This window comes from Gekko japonicus, unplaced genomic scaffold (assembly GCF_001447785.1).
Source record: "Gekko japonicus isolate JY-2015 unplaced genomic scaffold, Gekko_japonicus_V1.1 scaffold1793, whole genome shotgun sequence".
NCBI lineage: Eukaryota > Metazoa > Chordata > Lepidosauria > Squamata > Gekkonidae > Gekko > Gekko japonicus.
The window spans coordinates 311,117-338,298 of NW_015165874.1; the positions used below are offsets into that span (position 1 = coordinate 311,117).

Here is a 27,182-nt window from a genome sequence, read left to right on the forward strand (position 1 = left end):
TTCACAACTACACTGGTGCCATGATTTAATAATGTAGCAACTCAATAACCATGTTCATGCACTTGTGCTTCGGTTCTGCGGCACTTCGCCAAGGAGGACTCAGTTCCATACATCACATCTTGCTGAAACATTCTTTTGCATTCGTCCAAACTTGAATTCCCTTTAGTTAAAAAGAGGAAAGAGGAAAATAACACATTTGAGAAGAAATTGAGAAGAAGCAGGGCAGCTGGATAAAATTGACTATTGACAATCATGTAATATTTCCAGAGGTCATTTCGGGGGGGGGGAACGCGGGGGAACGCAGTTCCCCCGGGTGAGGTGCTCTGCGGCACTTCGCCAAGGAGGACTCAGTTCCATACATCACATCTTGCTGAAACATTCTTTTGCATTCGTCCAAACTTGAATTCCCTTTAGTTAAAAAGAGGAAAGAGGAAAATAACACATTTGAGAAGAAATTGAGAAGAAGCAGGGCAGCTGGATAAAATTGACTATTGACAATCATGTAATATTTCCCATCCAAACCACTGGGAGTTTTATACTTGTGATGAGGGGAACAGAGAGGATCTTTCATACACAATTCGGGCACAATTCAAGGTGTCGGTGCTGACCTTTCGAACCCTAGATGGTTTGGGAGCAAAATACCGGAGGTGCTGCCTACTCTCTTGTGAACCTACCTGACCGCTACAGTCACCCCCCCCCCCAGTCCTCTGCTTTGGGTGCCCCTGCCTTTCAAGACCAGGTGGATGGAAACCAGGGAGAGGGCTTTCTCAGTCAAAACTCTGGAACGCTTTCCGTATGGAGATGTGTCTGTCCCTTTCAGTTATATCTTCCACCAGCAGGTGAAGACATCTTTGTTTTGTTCGGTGGTCCCTCCTTCGGGCCCAATGTTTTAACTGCTTTTATGTTTTTGTATATATTTTATCTCTGGTTCTAACTGCTTAATGGTGTGCTTTTTGCTCATTTAAAAATGTGATTTCATGATGTCTGTTTTGTCAGCCACCTTGGTGGTCCTTAAAAGGCAGAAAGGCAGGGTATAAATGTTGTAAGATAAATATACATACACCAAAGTAATGCAAGCCATAGGCTCAAAATGAATAAAAGGTATCTCACACCTTCAGGGCAAGAAGAAGAGGAAGAAGAAGAGGAGGAGGAGATTGGATTTATACCCTGCCCTTCACTACCCAAGGGAGTCTCAGAGCGGCTTACAAACTCCTTTCCCTTCCCCTCCCCACAACAGACACCCCCTGTGAGGTAGGTGGGGCTGGGAGAGCTCTTGACAGAAACTGCTCTTTTTCAAGGACAGCTCTTATCAGAACTACGGCTTTCCCAAGGTCATCCAGCCAGGTGCAAGTGAAGGAGTGGGGAATCAAACCCGGTTCTCCCAGATTTGAGTCTGCGCACTTAACCACTACACCAAACTGGCTCTCATTAACAGGCAGCAGCTGAGGGGTGTCCTGATGCTTCTTTCCTGGGAGACTGTCATTATCCTGAGTTAAACTCTGGTTCCCTGTTAAATATACTTGCCCAACAGACATACCTTTTTGCACATACTGATCTGCATCACAGCGTAACTTATGAGGGCCTCTTTCAAGTCATGGTTCTTTTGCTCTTTGAAGCGTTCAATATCAGCCCAGGCACTTTTGACAAAGTCTCTGAAATTAATTGAAGATAAATTAATGGAAGCAGGACATGCATGTATCATACTACCGTAAGCCCAAGCAACACCCTCCAAAACCTACCAGATGAACAGTTGAAACCAAAAGAATAAGCTAAGAAAATTTAATAGTATGGGGAGTACAAGTTCTCGATTTACTTAAACTGAGGTTTAAGTAAATATGAAATATTTGTCATATGACATACTAAGCTGAAAATTTTTGGATGCAGAATTAAATTTAAGATAATCAAGTTTCCTCTAACCTTGTCTGGTGGCAATTTGAGCCCCTTGCTACTTAGTGTCTACATCTTTCAAAAAAAGTATTTCTCTTTGAGGACCTCGTAGTGTGCAACCTGTAATTCCAGAGGGGTAGCCATGTTAGTCTGTTAAAGCAAGAAGAAGTCAAAGTCTAGTGGTTCTTTAAAGAAGACTGCAATGCTCCTTATGTAGGGCGATCCCAGAATATTATCTGGTAGTTTCAGATAGCGATCAAATTCTGTCAGCATGCTGGTTAATCCCTTTATAGCCCTGAACTGTCTGGGACCAGGATACCAGGAAAGAACCTTCACTATAAGCTGGGGCTTGCTCTCTGTTGGTTCACCACTGAAACTCTCTTCCAACAGAGATCCAGAGCCTGCTTAGTTTGAAGTGGCAGACAAAAAAAAATTTACTTTCTCCCAGGCTTTTGAGGTTGTGTTTTTGCTGTTTCAGGGGTTCTGTCTTTTTTTTGGGTTAAACCTTCTGTGTGATTCTTGTTCTATCCCATTAGGTCCCTAATTACTATTTGATGCTGCTCATTATTGCCAACTGTTTTTATGACTGTAGAAAAGAGCAAGGGTCCAGTAGTACCTTAAAGACTAACAAAATTTGTGGCAGGGGAGGAACTTTCGTGAATCAAAGATACAGATCTGAAGAAGTGAGCAGTGACTCTCGAAAGTTCATATGAATCCACAAGGGTTAAGCTGACACTAAATATTATAAACATACAAAATTTATTCAGGTGTACACGTTTTTTAAAAACTTACACTCATTAAAAATATTTACATTCAGACATAAAAAAACTTTTCAACATTCATACATAGATAGGTTAGTGCTGTGCAACTGAACCAAACGCGTTTCGGCCCCAAAGGGCCTTCCTCAGTGGTCACAATCCAAAATACAAACTTGACATACATTCCAAAAAAAAATTTTTTTAACATAAGATGTTAAATACACATATGCAATATAAGGCCAGATGTTGTATCCTTATATATTTATATGTATATTATTGTTGTATATGATAGGCCTCAGGTATAGCCAATTAAAGTCCACCAATACTTCTGGTAGCATAGACTTGCGTGAGTTGAATGTATGTCACTCCATCCTGTACAAATTCTGGTGCAGGATGGAGTGACATACATTCAACTCACGCAATAATATACATATAAATATATAAGGATACAACATCTGGCCTTATATTGCATATGTATTTAACATCTTATGTTAAAAAAAATTTTTTTTAATGTATGTCAAGTTTGTATTTTGGATTGTGACCACTGAGGAAGGCCCTTTGGGGCCGAAACGCGTTTGGTTCAGTTGCACAGCACTAACCCATCTATGTATGAATGTTGAGAAGTTTTTTATATCTGAATGTGAATATTTTTAATGAGTCTAAGGTTTTTAAAAATGTGTACACCTGAATAAATTTTGTATGTTTATAATATTTAGTGTCAGCTTAACCTTTGTGGATTCATAGCAGCTTTTTGGGTTGAGTTTTCTTCCCCCCCCCCCTTTTTTCCTTTTCCCCTTCCGCCCCCCTTTTTTGTTCGTGTCTCGAAAGTTCATACCCTGCCACAAGTTTTGTTAGTCCTCTTGCTCTTTTCTGCTGCTACAGACAAACATGGCTACCTATCTTGCTTTTATGGCTGTTTTACTGTTTATATATACTTTTCTGTGTTTCATTGTATTTTTAACTTGTTAGTCTTCAAGGTGCCACAAGAGTCCTCGTCATCTAAAAAACACAGGACACACTTATTTACATCATTTCTGCGGATTACAGAGAATTCTACCTCTTTCCACAAAATGCGGTTGCAGAACTTCAATGCTTTTAGCATGCTGTTCACATAGCCCTGAATACAAGAGCTGTAATTCCTGCTCAGAGAATATGAAACAACAAAAAGTATTCTGTTCTGACAGCTAGTTGGACATGTCAGTGCTTATTTTTCAGCAAGGCTTACCAATCCAGAAGTAGCTTTCCAAGAAATCTAAATTTAATAGACAGTGCCTATATTTTATGTAAAAACTCAATGGAAATTTTTACTAACTGGATTTTTCTAAAGTGAAAGAATCTATCTTCAATTGCGCTACCAAGAAACTACATACAGGCAGGCTGCTAGATTTATTACTACCAAAATATAATACACCGAAGACATAGGTAAGTATGTACATCTGCAAATATGAAAGTAATCAGTTATCAGTTTCAGTGCAGGAGTGAAGAATGTGCTGTTAACATAAGAACATGAAAAGAGCCCTGCTGGATTAGACCAACGGTCCATCGAGTCCAGCATCCTCCCTCACACAGGGGCCAACCAGTTCCTCTGGAGGGCCAACAACAGGGCACTGAGGCTGAGACCTTCCCTGATGTTGCCTCCTGGCTCCGGGATTCAGAAAATTAATGCCTCTGAATGTGGAGGTTCCCCTCAGCCACCATGGCTAGTGGCCACTGACAGACTTATCCTTAGCCTCCTTTTAAAGCTGTCTATGCCTGTGGCCATCACGGCATTCTCTGGCAGCAAATTCCACATTTTAATCACTCTCTGTGTAAAGAAGTATTTCCTTTTGTCTGTCCTGAATCTACTGCCCATCAGCATCATTGGATATTGTTTTATTAACTCTTTTAATTGGATATTGTTTTATTAACTCTTTTAACATAAAGGGGGTCTCCCACTCTTGGGTTTTTAGTTAGTGTGGGTTTCTTTCCTTTATCCATAGTTGTACTTCCCCTCCCTATATTTTTCTTTGTAGTTTGTAGTCTTATTGAAAAAATAAAAATACCCCTCCGGGGGTTCCCCCCCCCAAAAAAAGGATCCCCTTGAGTTCTAGTACTTTGGGGAGATGGAGAAAAATTTCTCCTTGTCAACTGTTTCCACCCCATGCATAATTGTATAAACCTCTTATCATGTCCCACCTTAGTCATTTCTTTTCTAATGACTCTTCAGCTTTTCCTCATAGGGAAGGTGATCTGACCCCCTAATCGTCTTGGTGGCCCCTCGTTTGTACTTTCCCCAGCTCTGCAATGCCCTTTCTGAGCTACAGTGACCAGAACTGTACACAGTATTCAAAATGTGGCCACACCATAGAGCTATACAGGGGCATTATAATCAGGGCTATTTTGGGGCAGGAACACACAGGAACGGAGTTCCGGCTGGCTCCCAAGTTGGCCACGCCCAGCAGGAACTCATTAGCATAATAGGCCACACCCAACAGCAGAAACTCATTAGGATTGGCTACATTAGGGGTGTGTGGCCTAACATGCAAAGGAGTCCCTGCTACAAAAAAGGGTTTTTTCTACAAAAAAAGCCCTGATTATAATAGTGGTCATTTTATTCTCAATCTCTTTCCTAATAATCCCTAGCATAGAGTTTGCCTTTTTCACCGCTGCAGCACACTGGGTCGACACATCCATCGAGCTATCCACTATGACCCCAAGATCTTTTCCCCTCTCAGTCTCAGCGAGTTCAGACCCCCATTAGCTTATACTTGGAAGGTGGGAGATTTTTGTCCCAATGTGCATTGCCTTAAACTTACGAACACTGGACTTCTTTTGCCACATTGCCGCCCACTCACCCAGTTTGTGGAGGTCCTTCTGGAGCTCTTCCCAGTCAGCCTCGGTTTTCACCATCCTGAATAATTTGGTGTCATCTGCAAACTTGGTCACTACACTACTCACTCCTAGTTCCAGATCATTTATGAATAAATTAAATAATACCAGCCCCGGGGCGGCTGCCCCCCAAAGTCCATATAAACTGAGGATTAGAAAAGATAGGAACAAATAAGGGCTGAAGGACTCTGATTTGTGCCTGAAAAAATGGTGAAACTAACTTTCGGTTACTCTGGGGATTTCTTCAAACAGTTAAACGGATGGTTAAACGATTATTAACTTAGAATAACCGACGATGTTCATTGTATTATTAGCTCTGTGAAAATAGCATGGGGATAAGCTGATCTCCTACTCTTGGGTTTTTAGTTAGTAGTGGGTCTTTTTTCTTTCTCCCTAGATGTAGTCCCCCTCCCCATATTTTCAGTTATAGTTTGTAGTCTGCAAAAAATCAATAAAAACCTCCCCTCAGGGGGAAGAAAAAAATAAATAATACCAGCCCCAATCCTTGTGGGACCCCGCTGTTTACTTCCCTCCATTGTGAGAACTGTCCATTGATTCCTATTCTCTGCTTCCTGTCATTTAACCAGTTTTTAATCCATAAGAGAACCCGTCCTCTTATCCCGTGACTGCTAAGTCTACTCAGGAGTCTTTGGTGAGGTACCATCTCAAAAGCCTTTTGAAAGTTCTAGTATAGAATGTCTACTGGGTCACCATTGTTCACATGCTTGCTCACTTCCTCAAAGAACTCCAAAAGGTTGCTGAGGCAGGACTTCCCTTTGAAGAAGCCATGCTGACTTTTCCTCAGGAACCTTTGTCCCTAACAATTCTGTCTTTGACTACAGTTTCTACTAAATTGCCTGGGACAGACCGTTAGGCTTTTTAAAAACTGGTGTTAACATTTGCAACTCTCCAGTCTTCTGGTACAATGGCTGAATTTAGTGGAAGGTTATATACACAGGTTAGTAGATCAACTATCTCACATCTGAGTTCCTTAAGAACGCTTCGGTGTATGCCATCAGGACCTAGAGACTTATTGGTTTTTAATTTCCCCAGAAGGTCTAGAACTTCATCTCTGGGCACCTTACTTTGGCTCAGTTCTTCAGACTCCCTTCCTGAAAATAGTGGCTCTTCTTGCAATTGATAAGGAAGTTGTGTAAGACAGCTCACAAACACAAGAAATATAATAAAAATGCTTACAGCATACAAAGAGCTTATACTGACACTGGGTGGGATCCCATTTGATCATTTATGGTCAACTGATTCTCCCCTCCCACCGCTGACTTCCCGCTCCCCCTTCATGTCATCCCTGGAGATCCCCTGTTCTCCGGGAGCAGCTTTTCAGGGGGCCTACTGAGCTACGGTGGCTCAAGTGGTTAAGACGCTGAACTGCAGGCTGTGGAAGGTCAGTAGTTCAGCAGTTCAAGACCCGGGTGCCGCAAGACAGGGTGAGCTCCTGTCTCTAGTTCCAGCTCCTGCCAACCTAGTAGTTCGAAAGCAAGAGATTGCAAGTAGATAAATAGGGACCACTTCGGTGAGAAGGGAACAGCGTTCCGTGCGCCTTGGTGTTTAGTCATGCCGGCCACATGGCCACGGAAACGTCTTCGGACAGCGCTGGCTCTTCGGCTTTGAAACGGAGATGAGTTGGATTCGACTGGCTTTCGAGCAAGGGAACCTTTACCTTTACCTTTTACTGAGCTACAGCTGCAGGACAAGGAAGAAATCAGGCTCCACTCTTCTGTCAGTGGAGATTTTTTTGGTAGGCTCCAGTCCATTGACTCTATGACTTTAAACAGCCTATGTTTTCCTTAAACAAAATCAACACTTACCGGCTTTCTAAGTTCTTTGCTCTGAGCTGTTCTTCTCCTTCATGGATCTGTTCTTCTAGCACCTTTATCTTTGCTTCTCTTTGTTCAGGAGTCTCTTGACCAAAAAGCTTACTGGTCATTCCTTTCAAGGAGAACGTTCTCACAGTCTAAAAGAACACAATAAATACATTGTTTCTTCTTTTCCAGGAAATCCCCACGAAGAAATGCCCAGATATGAAGTATCTGAAGAAATATCCATGAAGAATCTGAAGAAGTATCCATGAAGAAATGCCCAGATATGAAGTATGCCCAAATATGAAGTATCTCTGTTTCAAAAATGTGCAAACTATATGAAAGGGATGCCAAAATGAAACCCAAGGCAAAAATAAGTTCAATATGGCTCATCACAGATGATCTTTCACACTGTGTGCTCATAAGCTCCCTCCTATTTGATTCGTAGTTTGCCAGATTTGGATGTCTTATCAAACAGAGAAATGGAGAAAGGAATCAGTGTGAGATGGGCGAAGGACCATGTGAGCATACAACATGTTCTTGACCACCTTCTGAATTAAGCCAATGAAGTAGTGCACCCAACTCAAAGAAGTGTTCTGAAGCATTCTGAAACTTTTCTGTCAATACAAGGCCCCCTTCTTGCATGTTAAATTCACAGCTTCATTGAATGATGGCCTAAACACCAAGGCTTATACTTCCTATTGTCATTAGCAATGAGAATTTACATTGTAACCTTGAGCACAGTTAAGTATTCCTGTGTTTTTCAAGTGGGAGATAAGCAATATGACTGTGTGCAGGACTGCACACATAATGCTTGGTTGTTGTTTTTTAAACACAAGGCCCTAGAGTCAAGGCAGCTTACAATATTTGTAATATTTGGCTTACATCATCATTTCTCCTTCCATGGCACATTGTTTTTAAACGTTCATAAATATCAAAAACAGTAATCTTCCCTTCTTTAGTCTGATTCAAATCACCAAGTCTCCATTCACCACCCCCACCACATCGGTTCATGCGTCTACTGGATGCCAAGCATTGACAAATCTAATTGCTGGGGGCTACAGCATCTTGACAACTCTCTGTGGAGCCTACAGCTCCTCTCCAGCACCTTGGAGCTGGCTGTTATAGCCATTCCTAAAAGGCAGGGTTGGAATGCTGCTTAAGAAGCTGGATTGGAGCTGTCAATCCCCTTCTAAAGGAGCACTCCACTCCCAGAAAGCCTTGCCTAGGGGCCAAATTACTCTTCATGTACAACAGGGACTTGCAGCCGTATACCAGCTTCAGAAGCACAGCAGGGACTTGATTCGGAGAGGGACCGTGGTGCAGGTGGAGAAGGGGAGTCTTCCACCCCCTGTGCTGTTCCCCAATTCGAAATGGCCCCAGTGGGGGGTTATTTGCCATGCTGGGGGCAGAGCTGCACATGCAATCACTCAGTGCACATGCAGCTGCCTGATGAGAAAAATAATGCCCCTCTGGAGCGGTTTCTGGTTGGGAAAAATGGCAGCGGGAGGCAGGAGACCCTCCTTCCTCACACCGTGGCCCTAATCTGAATTGGGCTGCTGCAGCCCTCCTGAGCTGAGTTCAAATGGAGAACAGCTGCATGTCCCTGTGGTGATCACATGATACATGTGAGTCCAGGGCTCTTTTTGTAGCAGGAACGCCTTTGCATATTAGGCGACACACCCCTCATGCAGCCAATCCTCCAAGAGCTTACAGAGCTCTCCTTTCAGGGGCTACTGTAAGCTCTTGGAGGATTGGCTACATGAGGGGTGTGTCACCTAATATGCAAAGGAGTTCCTGCTACCCTGTAGTTTGGACCTAAGAGGTGGATAATGGACTGTTGTTTCAGAAGCTTGGCTGGCAGCTCCCACTGAGTCTCCCAAGCAATTCTCCAGTTCTGCCTTTTCAGACTGAAAGCCTTGCATAAATGGCGGGGTGGAGCACTGCTTAAGAAGTAGGCTTGGAGCTGCCAACCCACCTTCTTAAGTAGTGCTCCGGTCTCTGCCTTTTAGGCAGAGCTTTTCCAAAAACTGCTCAAGAATCCAGCGGTTCCCTGCTCAAGTCAAAGCGCTTCTGAAAAAGGCAGAACAAAGGAGCACGTACAAGGAGAGACATGACACGAGACAGACCACAGACAAACAGGTACAGACAGGCAGGCAAGAGTAATTGCATTTATCCTGGGAAGACGCTGCATCACTGAGTAAAAAAAAAAATCGCTGAATAATACATAAAGGCTTTAAATACATGCACTCACACATCCCCTTTCCACTCAAAACACAAGGCTCGAGAGGAAATCTTCCTTTTGAAAAAAAACCAAGTAAGATTTTGTTACACACCTGTGAACCTAAGAGGTACTTTTCCTTTGAGACGGCTTTATTCATGCACTTGCCACAGCGCAATGTTCTACCTTTTTGTGTGTGTGCATTTGTGACCGCCTGCCATATATGCCAAACGGGCGCTGTCTGAAGGAGGTTAAGGCATCCCCCTTCCCTTCCCAAGCACTGAAGGCTGAACTGTCAAAAGAGTGACGAAGGAGGTGGACAAAAAGGGGCTATTATGCAAAAGCTCCTCTTGACTATGATCAGCGCATCTCCAGGCCTCTAATACGTCTGACTAAACTGTGTAATTCTAGTGCTAACTATACCAAATCAATTATACGAATGCTGGAAATTACCTATTGCAAAGTTGGTGTAACCCTCTAAAGTATTTCAGAAAAATAAGCAAATGCAGGTCTCCAAGCACTGTGCGTAAACTGGCCCAAGGAACACATTCATGGGTCAGAATATCATAACTTGAGGAAGGGAAATTTGTTCTGAAACCTTAATGTGAGCAGTCTCAAGTCTAGTGCACACAGACAGTAAAAATACTAGTGGGTCCTACTTTCAAACCACAGGTGGGGAAACATATGATAAAAGTACTCCATATACAAGATACCTCTGCACATAGAAACCATAGCTTGAAACAGTTTACCCTGAGATCTAGTCTTCTTTTCATTTTTCTAAACATGTAGGCAGTCAAAGCCTGGGGTAAGATTTTGTTGGTGAAGTGAATTCCGGCAAATGTATATGCCCCTTCTCCAGAGATTTGCTTGAGGGCAACTCACATGACAACGAAAATATTGTATGTTATGGATGAGTCTGGATCCTGAATTTTTGGGCTGGCTCCTAGATCTGAAGAAAATCTGTCAAGTCCTGTTGATGTCAAGCAGGTTCATACATAATAAGAACTTGTGTGTGGTGTATATAGCATAACTATTCATATTCATCTCTCCATGTCATTGCCACCTGTGATATAAAGCACTCCCTTGCTATCCAAATTCCTTGGGATGGCTTCCAAGCCACTGAACAAATGAAATCATACCAAAATCCTTTCATTTTTTTAAAAGTGAAAGGAATTCTTCCTCTCTGCACTTCAAAAACTGCACTTTAACCAACAGCATGCTAAATTTCTCTCTGGTCAATACAGATGCACGGAAACTGGGGTTTCCAAAAAGAAGTTTTGCATAGACAGTGTAAGTCATTGAGAAGTACATACACAACTCACAGTGCAATCCTATGCAGCACTGTTCCAGTCTAAGCACCACTTAAAATCAGTGGGCTCGGACTAGAGTAACTCTGCACAGGATTGCACTTTCAGAGACACAGTTTTCGCAGGACTTGGTACCAACCTCCTGTCAGCAAGTTATACAGTAATGTCATTTAGGTTGTCTATAATTCTAAATCTTGGCAAATATATGGGGAATGAGTGTGACCACGCTTACTCCTGTTGCCAGTTCCTCACACTGCTGCTTCTTCGATGTCAGATCCTGAGCAACTGTTTCCAACTCATACTGCAGAAGTTCATGCTTCCTGCACACTGCCCTGAAAACAGTAAATAAAAGCTTTGTCACGAACAGACTCTGCTCATTATGGTCTTAAAATCAGAATTTTGTTGTAGCAGGCTTCACCCTGAGAAATTCAACTAACTGATTAAATAACCCAATCATAAATGAAATTCTGACATAGTAAAAACGCTATGGAACACTATCCATTAATGTTAACTTCTGCATCTTTAAATTGCTAATTCTTTTCAGAGTTACATCCCAGGCTTTAATTCAGAAAGTCTCCAGTGGAAATATGAGAACCAATTCTACAAGATCCAGTTCTCTACATGGTACAGAATTAACAGCTGTTCTAGAATTTAAAAAAATCTATCAATAGGTAGCAGGTTTGATTATATTACAATTTCATGGCGGAAATAGAAGGAGAAGAGCTACGAAAATTTAGGCCATGCTGCCCTTCTTTCATCCTGTTTCTTATATGTTAGTCATTTTCTATAGAGGCTTATACCAAGTTAAAACCTTTGGATGGATCCATAGAGCCTTTCCTTTTTGGCCAATCAAAATGATACAACGCTGCTTAAAATGGTAGACTAGGACTTTTTATACCCAGGAACATCTTTTCTCCCTCATCCCCCCGAATGTATTTAAAACGTTTATATATGTTCCCTTCCAAATTGATGTCGAAGGTAGGTTAGTATCCAGACATTAGTATCCAGACACGTATTTACCAAGCAAAACAATAAAACAAATCTATGCTTGCTTCACATCTGACTTTGAGAAGGGTCCTCCTGGTGAACCTGCTTACTCTTAAATTGTTCCTACTAAGTATTCTGCTATTGTTACTTTTGTATTTTTTTTTAATATACCAACATGGCCACTGGCACTTAATAAATGTAAACTTTTACAAAAATCAAATAAATGCTGGTTGGAGAGCAAAATCTCTCCAAGCACAGAATCAAGAAGACTGGTTAACTTGGTTACTTGATTCCTCCACACACTATCATAATTACACTGTCCAAAATGTACACAGTTAGGTAAACATGCACAACGTCTGAAAACTTCCTTTAATTCACCTAATATACATTAGCAGCATATGGACTGCTATTTAGGATACAGTAAGCTATAAAGTCTCAGGGCAATTGATTTTATTACACTGTACAGATGAGAAGCTGACTTGCCCAAGGATTCTATGGAAGAGACGGCCTTTGAATCCACATTTCTATTGCAATGTCCCTTTTCTTCTGTAAGCTATATACAAGCAATACAATTAAACAATTTACAAATGAGGCCTATTGAAATATTTATACAAAATCAGAATTATCAAATTACAGATATTATACATTATATGCTTACCTAAGAGCTTCGGCATAGAAGAGATATTCTTTCAGCTGGTCTGCATAGTGTTCTTCCTCTTCTAGTATGTCATCAATAGAAGCTGCGTACCTAGGAAAATATGACAGTAGAGAAACGGGCTCCCAAAATTTGATACAACATTCTTGAGTCATAAAATTTTCATTTGGTTTGTTAGAGCCACCAAAAGCTTGTTTAGGAAATTCAAGCAATTACAAAGAAGGTGAACTGATTTAAATTAACGATTTAATTAAATCACTGATTTAAATAACACTGTCCTGTTACAAAGTGATCTGACTTCAATCATGTTCTGTATAAAATGGACATGTTATACATATCTGGGATAAACTTTTCTAACAAACTTAAGAAAGGTATGCTGATACTGAGGTCAAAAGTTCAGTCTTTAGCCAATATATTAATTGACGATTGCAGTGTATTACTATTTTCTTCATGGGAGCAGAAGGTGACTAACACAGGAGCTTTCCCTAACTTTCTCAGAATGAAAGAACACTAAACTAGGAGCTCTTTCTAACTCCCTAAGAACAAAAACCAAAAAAAGGTCGATTTCTATAGCTTAATACATCTACAAAATAAATCACTTTGAACTAGTTGCCATTGGCAATTTTAATACCTCAGCCAAAACAGCACTGGAAACAAAATAAAGTCTTGGTTACAATATAGAATACGATGACCCAATCTAGATATGCAAAGTTTTGTTATATGCAGGAGCATAAGGCACTTTGGTGGGCCAGAAGGTGGTCTGGTTGCGAGGGCAGCAATAAGCTGAATAAAAAGAACCTTCAGGCCTATTGCTGTTGCAAAAAGCTATATATTTGTAAGACGGTAATAGCCTCCACATATTATGTTTTCTTTAAGAACAAACAATATTTTTTAGGCTTGAGGTAATATGTAAGCCATGACCGTCTCAAGTTTATTACCCGATTGCTCGTGAAAAGCTTTTTTCCTAGCAATTTGACCCGAGGTTTACACAAGGTTGTTTATTATCATCTTAACAAAACGACAGGGGCTATTAGAAGTGTTCTACACTGGTGTATGTTCCTCGGTATGTTTTACAACTGTCCTGAAACTCGCTTGTAACTGAACTTTATACGTCTGTCTTCTTCCTGCTCATCTCCTCTCCTCCCCAATTTTTCCTTTTCACACACGGGCGCGTTCTCACTTCGTCCCCTTCTCCTCCTCTTTCTCTGTTAATCATCCCTTCTCTCTCCTGCTCTCCCTCAGCCAAACTATTTTTCTGTCAACCATTCTTTCTTCCTCCCCTTTCCCCTCCTTCTCTTGCCCTATGTTTATCTTTTTATCCACTCTTCTTCTAAACACCATTTTCTGCTCACTTTTGTGGTTACTTCTACTTGTCCTTCAGCAGCAGAATAAAACTCATTTAACACGAAAAAGTCCCCACTCTCAATTTTTAACAGCAAAAGTAGTTAGCTATACGGTATGAATTGTCATAACGTGAAATACCATAAGGAGTTTAGACTCTGTCAAGAGTCACTCAAGGCAGAGTGCTCACAAACTGAGACACCAGACTAAGATCCAGCGTGCCCAGCGTGCCTGCGTCACTTCCAGGTGACACGTGCGCACACACCCGACGCCGGCTGGGAGCCTCCCGCTCCCGGCGAATAATCACTTGGCAACCCTAATCCACCCCCTTCAGGAATCAACAGTCACATCAGAAAGGTAGCTACTGGGCGGCAGCAGTAGTGGAAGACAATGGCAGTGACATTTCAGCTAACCCTAGTTAGTACTGCACAGAAGAAAGCAATGGTAAACCACTTCTGATAATCTTTTACCTCAAAAACCCTATGATGAGACCATCCCAAACGGAAAACAATATAGCAGTAGAAGATAGGACCCCCCCAGGTTGGATGGCACTTAGTCCGCTACTGGGGTAGAGCTGAAGACAACTACGAATAGTGCTATTCTTAATTATGCAACTGGACTAAAGCTTGAAGGGACGTTCAGCTGTTGACATGAATTGATGCAAAAGGAAAGTCCAGAGCTGTTTGACACATATAATAGGAACATGGAATATGAGATGTATGAATCAAGTTAAACTCAAATGAGAAATGGAACATTTAAACACTGCAATCCTGGGAGTGAGCGAACCAAAATAGACGGGATTAGGACATTCAGTCAGAAAATTACAAACTGTTTTACTCTGGAAATGACAAACACAGAAGAAACAGAACTGCTCTAATAGTGAGGCGAGGCATAGCACAAGCAGGGACTATAATGCACAGTCTGACCAAATAATATCAATCAGACAATCAACATAACCATCATTCAAGTTTAGGCCCCAACTACATATGCTGATGAAGAACTTGAAAGCTTTTATGCAAGTGTCCAGGAAGCAACTGATCACACACCCAAACAAGACATGCTGATAATCATAGGTGACAGGAATGCAAAAGTAGGAAACAAAGCAGAATCCAATACTGTTGGCAGATTTGAGCTAGGAGCATGAAATGAAGCAGGAGAGCAACTCATAGAATTCAGTGAAGACGGCAATTCGTTTATTGCGAACATGTTTCAAACAACCAAACAGATGATTGTATATGTGGACATCAACAGATGGCCAATACAGAAATCAAATAATTACATAATTAGAAGCAAAAGAAGGAGAAGCTCTATTCTCTCTGCTAAAACAAGACCAGGAGCTGATTGCGGTACAGACCATGAATTGTTAATACTGAAAATTAGAATAAAGCTGAAAAAACACACCAAAACATTCATAATGCCAAAATACACTCTAAACAACATGCTTGAAGAGTTAAAAGACCATTTAAAGAACAGATTTTCATATCTAAGTTCAAGTGAACAGGAACCAGAAGAACTATGGGGTGAAACCAGAGATATTATCAAGGAAGAACTTGCAAAGACTATTCCTATAGCCAAAAGAAGTGAAAAGCATCAATGGATGACTGATGAAACGCTTAAAATTGCTAAAGCAAGATGAAAAGCAAAAGATGATCAAAGTAGAATCAGAAGTCTAATGCAGCATTCCAGCAACTTGCACACAGAGATAAAAAGAACTATTAAAATAGTCAGTGTAAAGAAACAGAAGAGAACAAAAAATGAAGAACAAGAGACCTGATCCAAGAAATCAAAGGGAAATTTAAAGCACAATCAGGCATGCTGAAAGATCAACATGGAAATACATTAACTGAACAGGACAAAATAAAGAAAAGATGGGAAAAAATACACTGAAGAACGATACAGAAGAGATGAAAGGATGACAGATTCCTTCATGAAAAGTTTAAAAGAAATGAGCATTTCATAACATCTGATTGTTCTGATGTGCAACCTGTACTCTGGACAGGACATGGAGAAACAGAATGGTTTTATCTCCCTCTTCCTTCAAATCTATATGCAGAACATATCATAAGGAAAACTGGATTAGATTTAGATGACAGTGGAGTGAAAATTGGTGGAAGGAACGTTAACAGTTTGAGATATGCAGATGACACCACTTTACTGACAGAAAATGACTACTGATCAAGATTAAAGGACATAGTGCCAAAGTTAGATTACAGCTGAACATCAATGACTACTGGGGAATTACATAATTTTAAAGCTGATGATGAAGTTGAAGTTGTTCAAGATTTTCCAATTCCCTGGCTTCATATCAACCAAAAGGGAGACTGCAACCAAAAAATCAGGAGATTGAGACTAGAAATAGGCACGAAGCAGCTCATGAACTAAAGTTCATCACGAGTTTTGCCCGGTTCATGGTTCACAAAACCATGTTCATGAACTGAAGAGCCACCACAAACTTCCAAGAATTTTTATGCAGTTTGTGGTGGTTTGTGAAGAGCAGAAAGCAGGGGTTTAAATGGCTCGGAGCCATTTAAACTCCTGCCTTCCGCTCTTCACAAAAAACTGCTGAGCAGCAGGACCACTCAACTGTTTGGTTTAAATGGCTCGGAGCCACTTAAACCACTGCTTTCTGTTCCCCATGAAAAGCCATAGGGAACAGAAAGCAGGGGCTTAAATGGCTCCAAGCCATTTCACCCCGAGATTTCTGCTGGCTGAAAAAAGCTGCGGCCAGCAAAAAGCAGGGGTGAAATGCCTCCCAGCCATTTCATCCTCTGCTTTTTGCTCACCACCAAAAGCCATGGTGAGCAGAAAGCTAGCAGTAAAATAGCTCCAAACCCCTGCTTTCTGCTTCCCGCCACATTTCTTAGGGAGCAAAAAGCAGGGTTTTAAACTTTAAATGACTCATAAACCCATACAACCCCACACAAACCACCTCACAGTTCATATCGGTTTGTAGTTCAGTTTATCGTTTGACCATGAACAACGAACCGAACTGCAAAAATGCTGTTTGTGCCCATTCCTAATTGAGACTGGGAAGGGCAACCATCAAGGAGCTAGAAAAGATTCTTAAGTGTAAGGATGTGTTGCTGGCGACCAAGATAATTCATACCATAGTATTCCCTGTTACTAGTATTGGTATGAAAACTGAACAATGAAGAAAGCTGACAGGAAGAACGTTGAAAGTTTATTCCTTTGAAATGTGGAGGAGAGTTTTGTGGATATCATGGACTGCCAAAAAGATAAGCGTGTTCTAGATCAAATCAAGCCTGAACTCTCCCTAAAAGCTAAAACAACTGAACCAAAGCTATTGTTACTCTGGTCCCATTATGAGAAGAGTCACTGGAAAAGACAATAATACTAGGAAAAGTTGAAGGCAGCAGGAAAAGAGGAAGACCCAACATGAGATGGATTGATTCAATAAAGGAAACCATGGCCCTCGGTTTACAAGACCTGAGCAAGTCTGTTAACAGCAGGACATCCTGGAGGTAATTAATTCAAAGTCAGACGCTACTTGACAGCACTTAACAAATACACACACAAATTGTCTTGTGTGTGTTTTAGCATATGCTGAGAATAGGGCAGTTAGGAAATCCTGCTCTGAAAAGATGAACGCACAAAATATAGCAAGAAGTGGGAGATTAGGGCCAAGCTTTCTTTCTCACCATTGACAAATGGAGGGCTGAGTCTGACAGCCAGAACATTAATCACCATCATCAACTGAGGGGAAACAGAGTGGTAGCAGATTACAGTAAACATAAGCGTCAAGGCTCTTCTACCTGGGGCAAATGGGATTTCCATACTTCCACATCAGTGCCCACAGCTTAAAGGCTAGGAATTTGAACTTGCACTATTCAACAGCTGGTAGTGTCAATATCACAGCCTCTCCATCCCCATGACTGCTTACCTGTCCACCAACAAAAGACAACCACTGTTCACAGAGTCCCTACCAGAGACAAGGAAAGGAAGCAGAGTAAGACTTAACCTATCACTTCCTGTGACAACACCATACAGATGCAAAGGCCAACACACATTGAGATATTAAAAACACACATTAAGAGATACTAAAAAATACTTGCTCCCTATCATAGATCAGATGGTCACCCATCATCAACTGATAACAGTTGTTTCGGAATTATTTTGGTAACTCTCGGACAACTGTACACTTCCCTTTACTGTGAATTTTGAATACTTTACGTGTTAGGAAAAAAGACCTCAAGGCTAGATTATTGTAACATGCTCTACATGGGGCTGCCCTTCAAGACAGTCCAGAAGCTACAGCAGGTGCAAAATGCAGCAGCTTGTCTATTATCTGGGACTAGCCAACAGAACCTCAGCATTCCTGTTCGGAGGGCCCTTCAGTGGCTGCCAATTAGAGTCCAGTTCCGATTCAAGGCACTGGTGTTCATCTTTAAAGGTCTTCAGAACCTTGGGTCCACATACCTGAAGGACTGCCTCTCCTTACATGCTGTCTTGTAGCAGCTCTGCTCTTCTCACTAAGGTCCATCATCAGTTCCTCCATTGTTTACGGTATGTTCTGCCACTGTCCGAGCTTAAGCTTTTCCACTGGCTGCCCCATGTCTCTGGAAAAGCCCCCTAGAAGAGGTCAAGGGCCTTCCTAACCTCCTGACTTTCCGACAAGAATACAAAATAGGTCTGTTCCAGAAAGCTTTTGGGGCAACCTGAGCGAAAAAGGAATACCCTGTTGGTGAGGCCATACTTTTTAGTCTCATTTTTAATGTATGGTTTTAATGTTTTTTTATAGATATACCTGTGGGTCGCGTTTTCATTTTGCTCTTAAATTGTCTATTCTGTATTGACAATTTATGCCAATAAAGGATAAATTGAACTTGAACTTGTTTTAATGTTTGTGTTACGTTTTGTACTGTTTTTTCCTTATTGTTACCTGCCTTGGGTCCTGGGATTATCTGGGTAGATAAATATTTTAAGTAAATAAAATATATAAATTGTCACCTGAACGATCTACAACTTCCATTATTGGGATTATACTTGCCACCCAATGAAACAAAGAAGCAGATCAAAAAAGCCAGAATGGTTCCCAGAAATACCCCGCCAGAACACAGGCTCACAGGAAATAACCCCACCGACTGCCATATACAGCTCAAAGCTCAAGCCATGTCAGTGTATCATAGTTGCATTTGAGATGCCTCAAAATGAGCTCCCGGAGGAGATCCGGGCCCTGCGGGACCTTGTGCAGTTGTCCGCGGGGCCTGTAAGACGGAGCTCTTCCACCAGGCCTTTGGGTAGGAGCCGCCGCCGCTATACCACCACCGCGATGTTACCATCCATCTACTGTACCCTGGGGTGGGGGGTAGATGTCGCCCGCAAAACTGTGTGGGATGACTGCTCCTGGCGTTTCCGCTACTGCAAATGGGGGCTGCTGTGTATTGTGTATACCGCATATAGACCTGTGTATAATGCATGTAGATCTGTAGCACCAAATTTTATTTGTATATATACTGTTTTATTGTTACAAATTTTTTAAATTGTTGTTAGCCGCCCTGAGCCTCTGGGTAGGGCGGGATAGAAATCCCAAAAATAAATAAATATAAATAAATAAATTCCTACTCTTTGGGGGTCTCATAGCAATGTACTGCTCTGCAAGTGTTAATCTTTAAAAATAATTTAAAAATTAAGGAATGACTAACAAAATACAAAGTAAAAGTGAAACTTTCCAAGGAAAGCCTAAAGCATTTTACATACTGAATGAAGCACAAGTGGATGATGTGTTCTGAGATCGCTGTTGTCTATGGCCCTCTGATTCCCCCCCTCCCTTTCCACACAAGCATTTTTTACTACTTCAATTTAACTTGTGGTGTCCACCCCCTGCCCAAGTTCCATCAGTACAGAAGTTCTGGATATTAGTCTGACAAGGTTCAGAAATGCTGCAAACAGTTAGGTCAAGCAGGAATCTTATTCTGCCCACCAAATCCTGCAAATATATATATATTTATATTTTATTCGTTCATATAAATGCTACAGGTGGATTTTATTTTCTCTTTTCTGTAGCGTTTTGAATCTACCCAAACGCTACCAGGGTGAATGCCAGCAGCTTAAGGCTTCAGGTGCCCCAAAGAAGTGAAAAAGATCTAGGGACCGAATAGACAGGAGTTTGTAAGACAAAACCCATAAATACACATACTGTGCAAACTACTCCTGCCAAACTATGGAGAGTATCAGATCTGCAGCGCATTAGGTTTTATTCCACCCGTTTCTGGCATAGCGGCTTGGAAGAAAATGCTGGAAGTGTGCCAAACTCTACTACAGTTTCAAAATAATAATAAAAAAGAAATCCCTTTAAATCATCAGGGACTCCTCGAGCTACTTAACGCAGTAGACTCTCAAGCAGCCCCGATCTACAGTCAATGAAATGTTGCATAGCTGAGCGCGCTGTTCTTTAAAACACCCAATTTCCCCAGCTCTGACTCTCCACCCCCCACCCGCTTCTAACGCTGTCCCCATCTGGTTTCCATCTACTCTCAAATAGTCAATACTTACACATCCATGTGATGGCCGGCACTCTGCAGCCCGTCCCCCATCTCCTTCTCTATTGCACTCCATTCACTAGAGACAGAAAAGCAAATTAAATTTAAAAAAACAACACCGCACGTGAAGGGCGAGGAAGTTAATAAGCTACATCCTGTATATAGTTCCTCCAAGGCGATATCTGTATGCAGAAATGTCAACGTTTTACTTGGCTAGGTCGCTGAACTTCCTTCAACCAGGGCTGGGGAACACAAAATTTGAGCACCTAACTTTAAAGCCTGTTGCCCATTTCTAACACTTGCATCATTTTTTTAAAAAGTCTATTCCAGGAGTTTAGGGACTGGAGCAAAAAAAAAGAGACGCCTTGCTTAAACAGCTGAAATCTGAAAGTATCAACAACATTATATTTATATTTTATGTTTTATTGTAAAATATGTGCTGATTTTTGTGTAAGCCGCCCTGAGCCGGTCTCAGCTGGTAGGGTGGGGTAGAAATGTAATAAATAAATAAATAAAAATATTCTGTTCCTTTCATACAGAGGCAGTTAATGCTTCATTTTTTTGAAAAAAAGTTTTAGTTACATGTATGGGATATATAATGTTCCCCAATTTTTAAAAAATCCAATGATATTCTTAGATTTGCATTAACTTGACACTGGCTCAGTATGACTTTTTTCTTCTGGAGAAGGATTATTTACTTATTGTATGGCAGAATTACACACAGGAAGCATATAATAATATAAAATACATAATCAAGTTGATACAACGGGTGTGCAGACCAATTGGGCAATCCCCCTAAATACTAATATCTAAATTTTCAATCCACTCAATCGCAGCTGGGGAAAGTTCAAAGAGCTCTGTCACATCTCCCTGGAAAGCATGATGCTCACATTCCTGTGACAGATGGAAAATAGTTTGGCAGGCTGCACCACAATCGCATTCAGGTCCTGGTATTTTGCCCCATTTAAACAACCGGTCTGCACAACTGCCGATATGGATATTGGGTGGAAGTGACTACATCCACGTTCACAACCATTCATTCCCTAGATCGAAATGTTGTGATTGCAGGATTTGTGCAGATTTTATTGCTGGGTGTTGGGATCTCAGTCTGGCTAGGCCTGCATCAGCCATGTCTTTGTGGATGGACAACTCTCTGTTTTCAATTACCTTTCTGTATTCATAAAGAAGAGCATCTTTTCTTTGGAGATGTGGGGGAGTGATGTGGCATAACGTGGGTAGCGGACAGGTTGGAGTGGGTTTAATACATCTGCTGATGGTTCTCATTGTTGTAGAAGGAAAGAGCTCCATTACAGATCCATGTTAAAGACTTTTTGGAAGTTTGGAGAGGGATGCTATTCCTTATTTTCTGGGAAATTTGGAACTTTGAAACTTTCCATATTCCTCCCAGAGTGAAGTTTGCTAAAAATCTGAAGAACAGACAGTCTTTTGTGAAGACTTTTGGTGTTCAACTTACTAGTTTTTAAAAAGAAGTTTCATATTATTTCCATTACTAATTACAAACCTTTAAAACATTATGATAGCTTGGATCCACTGGAACAGCTCCATGGGAAAAAAGATTTCTGCCCACAGAGCACATATTTCTCCCCTCCCCCTACAAAAATACTCCCACTGAAATTCTGTTCCTGTCAGAAATGCTTCAGTGGATCCAAACCAAGGAACAGAACTACACTAATTAATATGATCAGATCAAAATGAAATGGACACTGGAATATTAACAGAAATTGGCAATTATCTATCAAGCCTGTGTTAAAAATCAATTTTGTTGGTTTTTGGCAATATGTGACTACTGTTCACATGTTCTTATGACATTCTGTTAACTTGTTTAGAGTTGTCAGAAGCTTAAATAGCACTTTTCTTACAGTGCAATCCTTTGCAGAGTTACCCTAGGCTAAGCCCATTAGATGTCAAAGGGCTTAGATCTTCACGGGACTGCATCCATCTGCTATCCATTAGCCTAGTGGATTAAATTTGCCAACTGTAGAATAAAAAGGACAATCCCTGATTCCAGATTCCTTAATTTTCCAATAAGATGGAAAAAGAATTAAGCACTCAGTCCAGCCATATAAACTCACAGAAGGACTACTGCTTGAATCAGCTTTTTCAGCACAGCACATCTGCCCAACTGTCAGAATGCTTCCTTGGTATTAAAGACATACAATGAAAAAATAAACTCCCACTCCAACTGGAAATGTGCAAGGCAGGCAGAGGAGAAGCAGATGCTGCAGAGCTGCAATAGCCACTCAAGCCCCATGCTCTGAACACGCGAGGAAAGACATACTGGGCAATCTGGTCAGAGGTTCAAAACCTTCAAATGTGTTTCACGATGGCCAACTGTGAACAGCTTTTCTCTTGAACAGGATAAGGCATAGACGAGGTGTTTCAAATGCAACCTGCTGATCCACTTTGATTTCTCCAAGTTTGCTTGTAGTTGGAAGGCAGTGAAAACCAGCTGATTCAAGTAGACTGAGATGTGCTTGCAATTTTATGCCAGGACAGAAGAGCAATTCCTAACATTTTGCAAGCTCAGGTAGAGTCCTTCAACACCCCGCCCCCTCCGTTTTACTCCCTAAGGACAAAACTGCCGCTTGTACACTTAGTTTGGAACTAGGAAGGTGAACCCTGTAAAAAGTTGTTCTGCAAGCTTTTCGGCAAAATTTGCGGATGGAAAAACGGAAGAGAAGACATTTTCAAGGACCGCGTCACCCTCTGAAGAGATAACTGTAGGCAGAGGCGTCAAACATACAGCCTGCAGGACAGAACTGGCCTGTCAAGGGCTCTTTATCCAGCCCACGAGCAACTGGTGGCCTACTTCTCTCCTGCCAAGCAGCAACTACCCACAGGCAAGGCCCCTGTGCACAGTTCGCAGTTGCCGCCTCCTCCTCTCTCATGCCCAGCCTGCTTCTCTCCTGAATCTCTTGCATGCCCCCCCAATGCTCCCCTCGCATTGCCCTACCCATCTCTCTTTGGGGCTCAATCGTAGTCATGAGAACATAAGAGAAGCCAGTGTTGGATCAGGCCAATGGCCCATCTAGTCCAACACTCTGTCACACAGTGGCCAAAAATACCAGGTGCCATCAGGAAGTCCAGCACTGGGCCATTTCTTGGTATTAAAGACATACAATGAAAAAATAAACTCCCACTCCACCTGGGAATTCAGTTCACTTCGCCCATCCTCAGCCCCTCCCGACCGCTGGCTGCTGTGACGGACAGCAAGCAACTGCAGGCTGTTAGGCAATACTGCTGGGAAAAGGGTGCGCTATCTGAAAAATGATTGACAGCTCACGGAGCTCATTCTGATTAGGTGAAAGCGGCTTATTGTGGAATGGAACACTGGTTATGCCAATAAAGGTTTGTGATTTGTGAATGGACTGAGCAGTTTACAAATTCAAGTGGGAAGGAGTTGGTGGATCAGTTAGTGTGGATCAGTTGGAGTGGAGCTAGAGAGGGAGTTAACAGAAAAAACTCCTAGACCGATTTCACACAAGAGCTGCACTGCAGTTGCGCCTCCCTTTGCCCCGCTTCTATTGGTCAATTTCCCACTCAAAGCCGCGCAGCCGCATTTTGACCCACGGCTTCGCCCGATTTTCCCCAGGTTTTGTGATCCTGTTTTTTGAGGATCACAAAACCGCGGGGAAAATCGGGCGAAGCCACGGGTCAAAATGCGGCCGCACGGCTTCGAGTGGGAAATTGACCAATAGAAGCGGGGCAAAGGGAGGTGCGACTGCGGCGCAGCTCTTGTGTGAAATCGGTCCTAGTGAAAGACTCTGAAGAGAAAGGGGTCCGATAAGCCCTGTCTGGAGCAGATCAAGTGTGCTGTGGCCTTTGCAAATAACAGACTTAGGGTGGAGACAGTGAGTCTGGCAAAGAAGTGTCAGAACCTCACCTATTAAAGGAGGGGAGAGAAATCTCCTTGTGTGAAACACAGAAACATTACTTGAGTGGAAAACTGGACATTCTCAGTAGGGAAGCTGATTAACCAGTTTACAAAAACTGTTCTTCTGGAAGACAGAGATTTGACCAAAAGGTTTGAGGAGACATGGAGGTCGCTCAAGCAAGTCAAAAGACGTTATTCCTCTTAAGGAGAAGAGAATAACAATCTGGCCAGAGGAAAGGGGGCAGACAGGAAAACCTCTGGTCTATAAACACAGGGTTACAGCATAATAAAGTCTCAAGTCTCTGTGACCATCCAGAAACAAGTTCAAAAGAAGGTATAAGGGACTCTAGTAAACTCTGTATCACAGTGAAAGTAGTGAAACATCTCTAACAGCATCAAGCCAAAATAAACCAGGGAAAACAACTCACAAAACATCTCTAGTATTGTATAAAAGCAGTTTGGGATATATATGTGAACCTCCTTACCACACCTACCCAAAATTCACATGTAAATATCATTTTCCAACCCCTGCCTGTTTATTCCCATAAATGTGGTTTCTGTTTCAACTTTCAGTTTTCCTAGGTGCCTATTCTTGAGGGAGAATTTACAGAGGTACAGACCCTCCTCAATCACAGTTCCTTATTTGGGGGTAAGCCAACAAAATATCAAATGGTAACAAGGTGGGGCAATAGAATTATAATAAAAGTTTATTTACCACAAGAAGAGCGACACGCTACTACCTAAAGGCTACCCAGTTATCAGATGGGGGAACTGAAAAATACAGAGGGAAATGGAGGAAAAATCTGAGGCCTTATAAGGGCGATTGTTTGACGGGAGTGCCTGTCCGGTACAGCTGCTCTTGAACTACCTGCTCTGGATGAGCGAGGGGTGGGTTCCACTTTCTCCTGCTCTCCACAAATGAAAATCCAGAGCTGCTCACTCCTCCCCCTTTCTTCCCCCCTCCCTCCTCCTCCTCTTCATCTCAATGTGAGCGGGTGTCACTCAGAAAAGCAATGCAGGGAGAGGGAGAGATGAGGACCAGGAAGTTTCCGGCAGGGCCGCCAACACAGGGGGACTGCGGCAGGGCCGCCAATACAGGGGGACTGCGATCTGGGGTGCCCAAGTCAGCGGCAGGGCACCTGAACCCGGAGTCATGCGATTTTCATGAAATGCATTTAAAAAAAAACGTAATGCAGTTCTGACTGCAGCCACTAGGGGAGCAGGGAAGGCCGAGCACAGCAAAGAGCTCAGCTTTTCTGCAGAGTTTACCACGACATTGAAGGAAACTGTTTGCTGATGAGATGCTGCTAAACCCATCAGCCAAACCTACACTGGAGCAAGGGGCAATCAGCCAGGACAGGAGGCAGCCTCCTAAAAAGGTCTATGGTTTCCTTTTTCCTTTAGTTCCACTTAGCTCCTGCACAGCCAGGTCTTACCAAGGGGTAGCCTTGTTAAGTTTGTGGTAGCAAAAAAAGAAGAAACTTTTGTTGTCTTTCTCTACATTTCACTAACTCTTTTTCACATCTCCTCCTCCTCCTTCATCTGTTCTTGATCTGCTATTCATCTATCACCACTTCTAATTTACTTTATATCCTGCCTTTATCCCCAAGGGGAACCCAAAGCAGCTTTCATCATTCTCCTCTCCTCTGTTTTATCCTCACAACAACCCTGTGAGGTAGGTTAGGCTGAGAGGGTGTGAACTGGCCCAAAATCACCCAGCAAGCTTCAATGGCACAAAAGGGGAAGATGTGAACCTGGGTTTCCTAGATTCTAGTCCAATGCAATTTTAGCTTTCATTGCAAATAGCATGGGGGTCCAGAGATAACCTGGGCCAAGATTTTCCATTTCCTTTCATTTTTGGCCCTGGAATTCGCATAATCTTCCTGAAGCTGGTGGCCCAATTTTGACTTTCCTAGTGTTTTTTTCCTGATGAGTTATGCCCGCCGCAAATGGAAAGACAGATGGACATGTGGATCCTTTTATTATTACAGAGTCATGCTAACAGCTGGCCAAGTGATTTGGTTTTTTACAACATTTGATTTGGATCAGGGTCATATTGGAGGGGGGGGGGCTGATGGAATTTTTGTCCAGAGGCCCACGGTGGCTCTTGGGAGCCCCAGTTTCCAGGAGCACCAAATAAAGACATGTCCAAAAGGAGAGAGAGATGGTGACAGAGATGTAGGGAAGGAAGCAAAAAGGAGGTGGAGTGTGGAAATGCAGCTGCGGCAGCGGGGGAGAGGGAGCAATGCCTTTCAACAGTATCTGCTCTTCTAACACAGCCTGAAAGAAAATTGTGGAGCGGGGAGAAGGGGTGGTGGAAGGGGGAGTCCGGTGTGCCTCCTTGAGATCCTCAGAGGTAGGACAGGGAAAAAGGAAACAAAAGATGAGAGACGGATTGTAGCCGTACTTGGCTGCTGAGGCTGGGCGTATGGGGGTGGGGGTTGTGGTGAAAAACTACCTTATTTACTTGCAAGGAAGATAACTCATCTCCTTAAAGTGCTATATATACAAAAAAGTAACTAATTAGTATGGAAGTGTAAGATATCCCCAATTTTATGGTATCCCTTGGGAAAAAACCTAGTCTTGCATATGATTAAACACATTTATTGGGGTTTTTGTGGGTTCCCCAGTAAATCAGTTGCTTTCAATCCACAACACACCTGCACAATGTGTCTGGGTTTTGTTTTGATTCGTTCTTACGCTTTCCTGAATCTTACCCATCTAGAATGTTTTTATCCTGCCGTTCCTCCAAGAGCAACATGCATGGTTCTCCTGTCCATTATCGTGTCCTGCTCATTGTGGGGGCGAGCGGATGCCATGTGGTAAGGACCAATGTTCCCTCTAAGCCATGGAGTCTCATGAGCAAAAATTCTCCTTTGTGAGCTACTACCATTAAAGTTATGAGCGAGCAATTTGCCTACTGCATAAATTAATTTGCTCTGGAGC

General features: G+C 42.2%; 1 protein-coding gene across 1 annotated transcript in view; it reads right to left on the bottom strand.

Annotated features, from left to right (window-relative positions):
• Nucleotides 1-330: 330 nt before the first annotated feature.
• The window catches only part of SNX4 (sorting nexin 4), a 49,923-nt gene continuing 23,071 nt past the window's right edge, over nucleotides 331-27,182 (bottom strand). The window contains exons 8-13 of the mRNA XM_015411270.1: nucleotides 20,355-20,420; nucleotides 12,504-12,593; nucleotides 11,091-11,190; nucleotides 7,340-7,485; nucleotides 1,538-1,652; nucleotides 331-408 (exon numbers count right to left, since the gene is read on the bottom strand). Coding sequence (XP_015266756.1) covers nucleotides 361-408; nucleotides 1,538-1,652; nucleotides 7,340-7,485; nucleotides 11,091-11,190; nucleotides 12,504-12,593; nucleotides 20,355-20,420 — 565 coding nt within the window. The 3' untranslated portion in view covers nucleotides 331-360. The remainder of the gene's footprint in view (nucleotides 409-1,537; nucleotides 1,653-7,339; nucleotides 7,486-11,090; nucleotides 11,191-12,503; nucleotides 12,594-20,354; nucleotides 20,421-27,182) is intronic.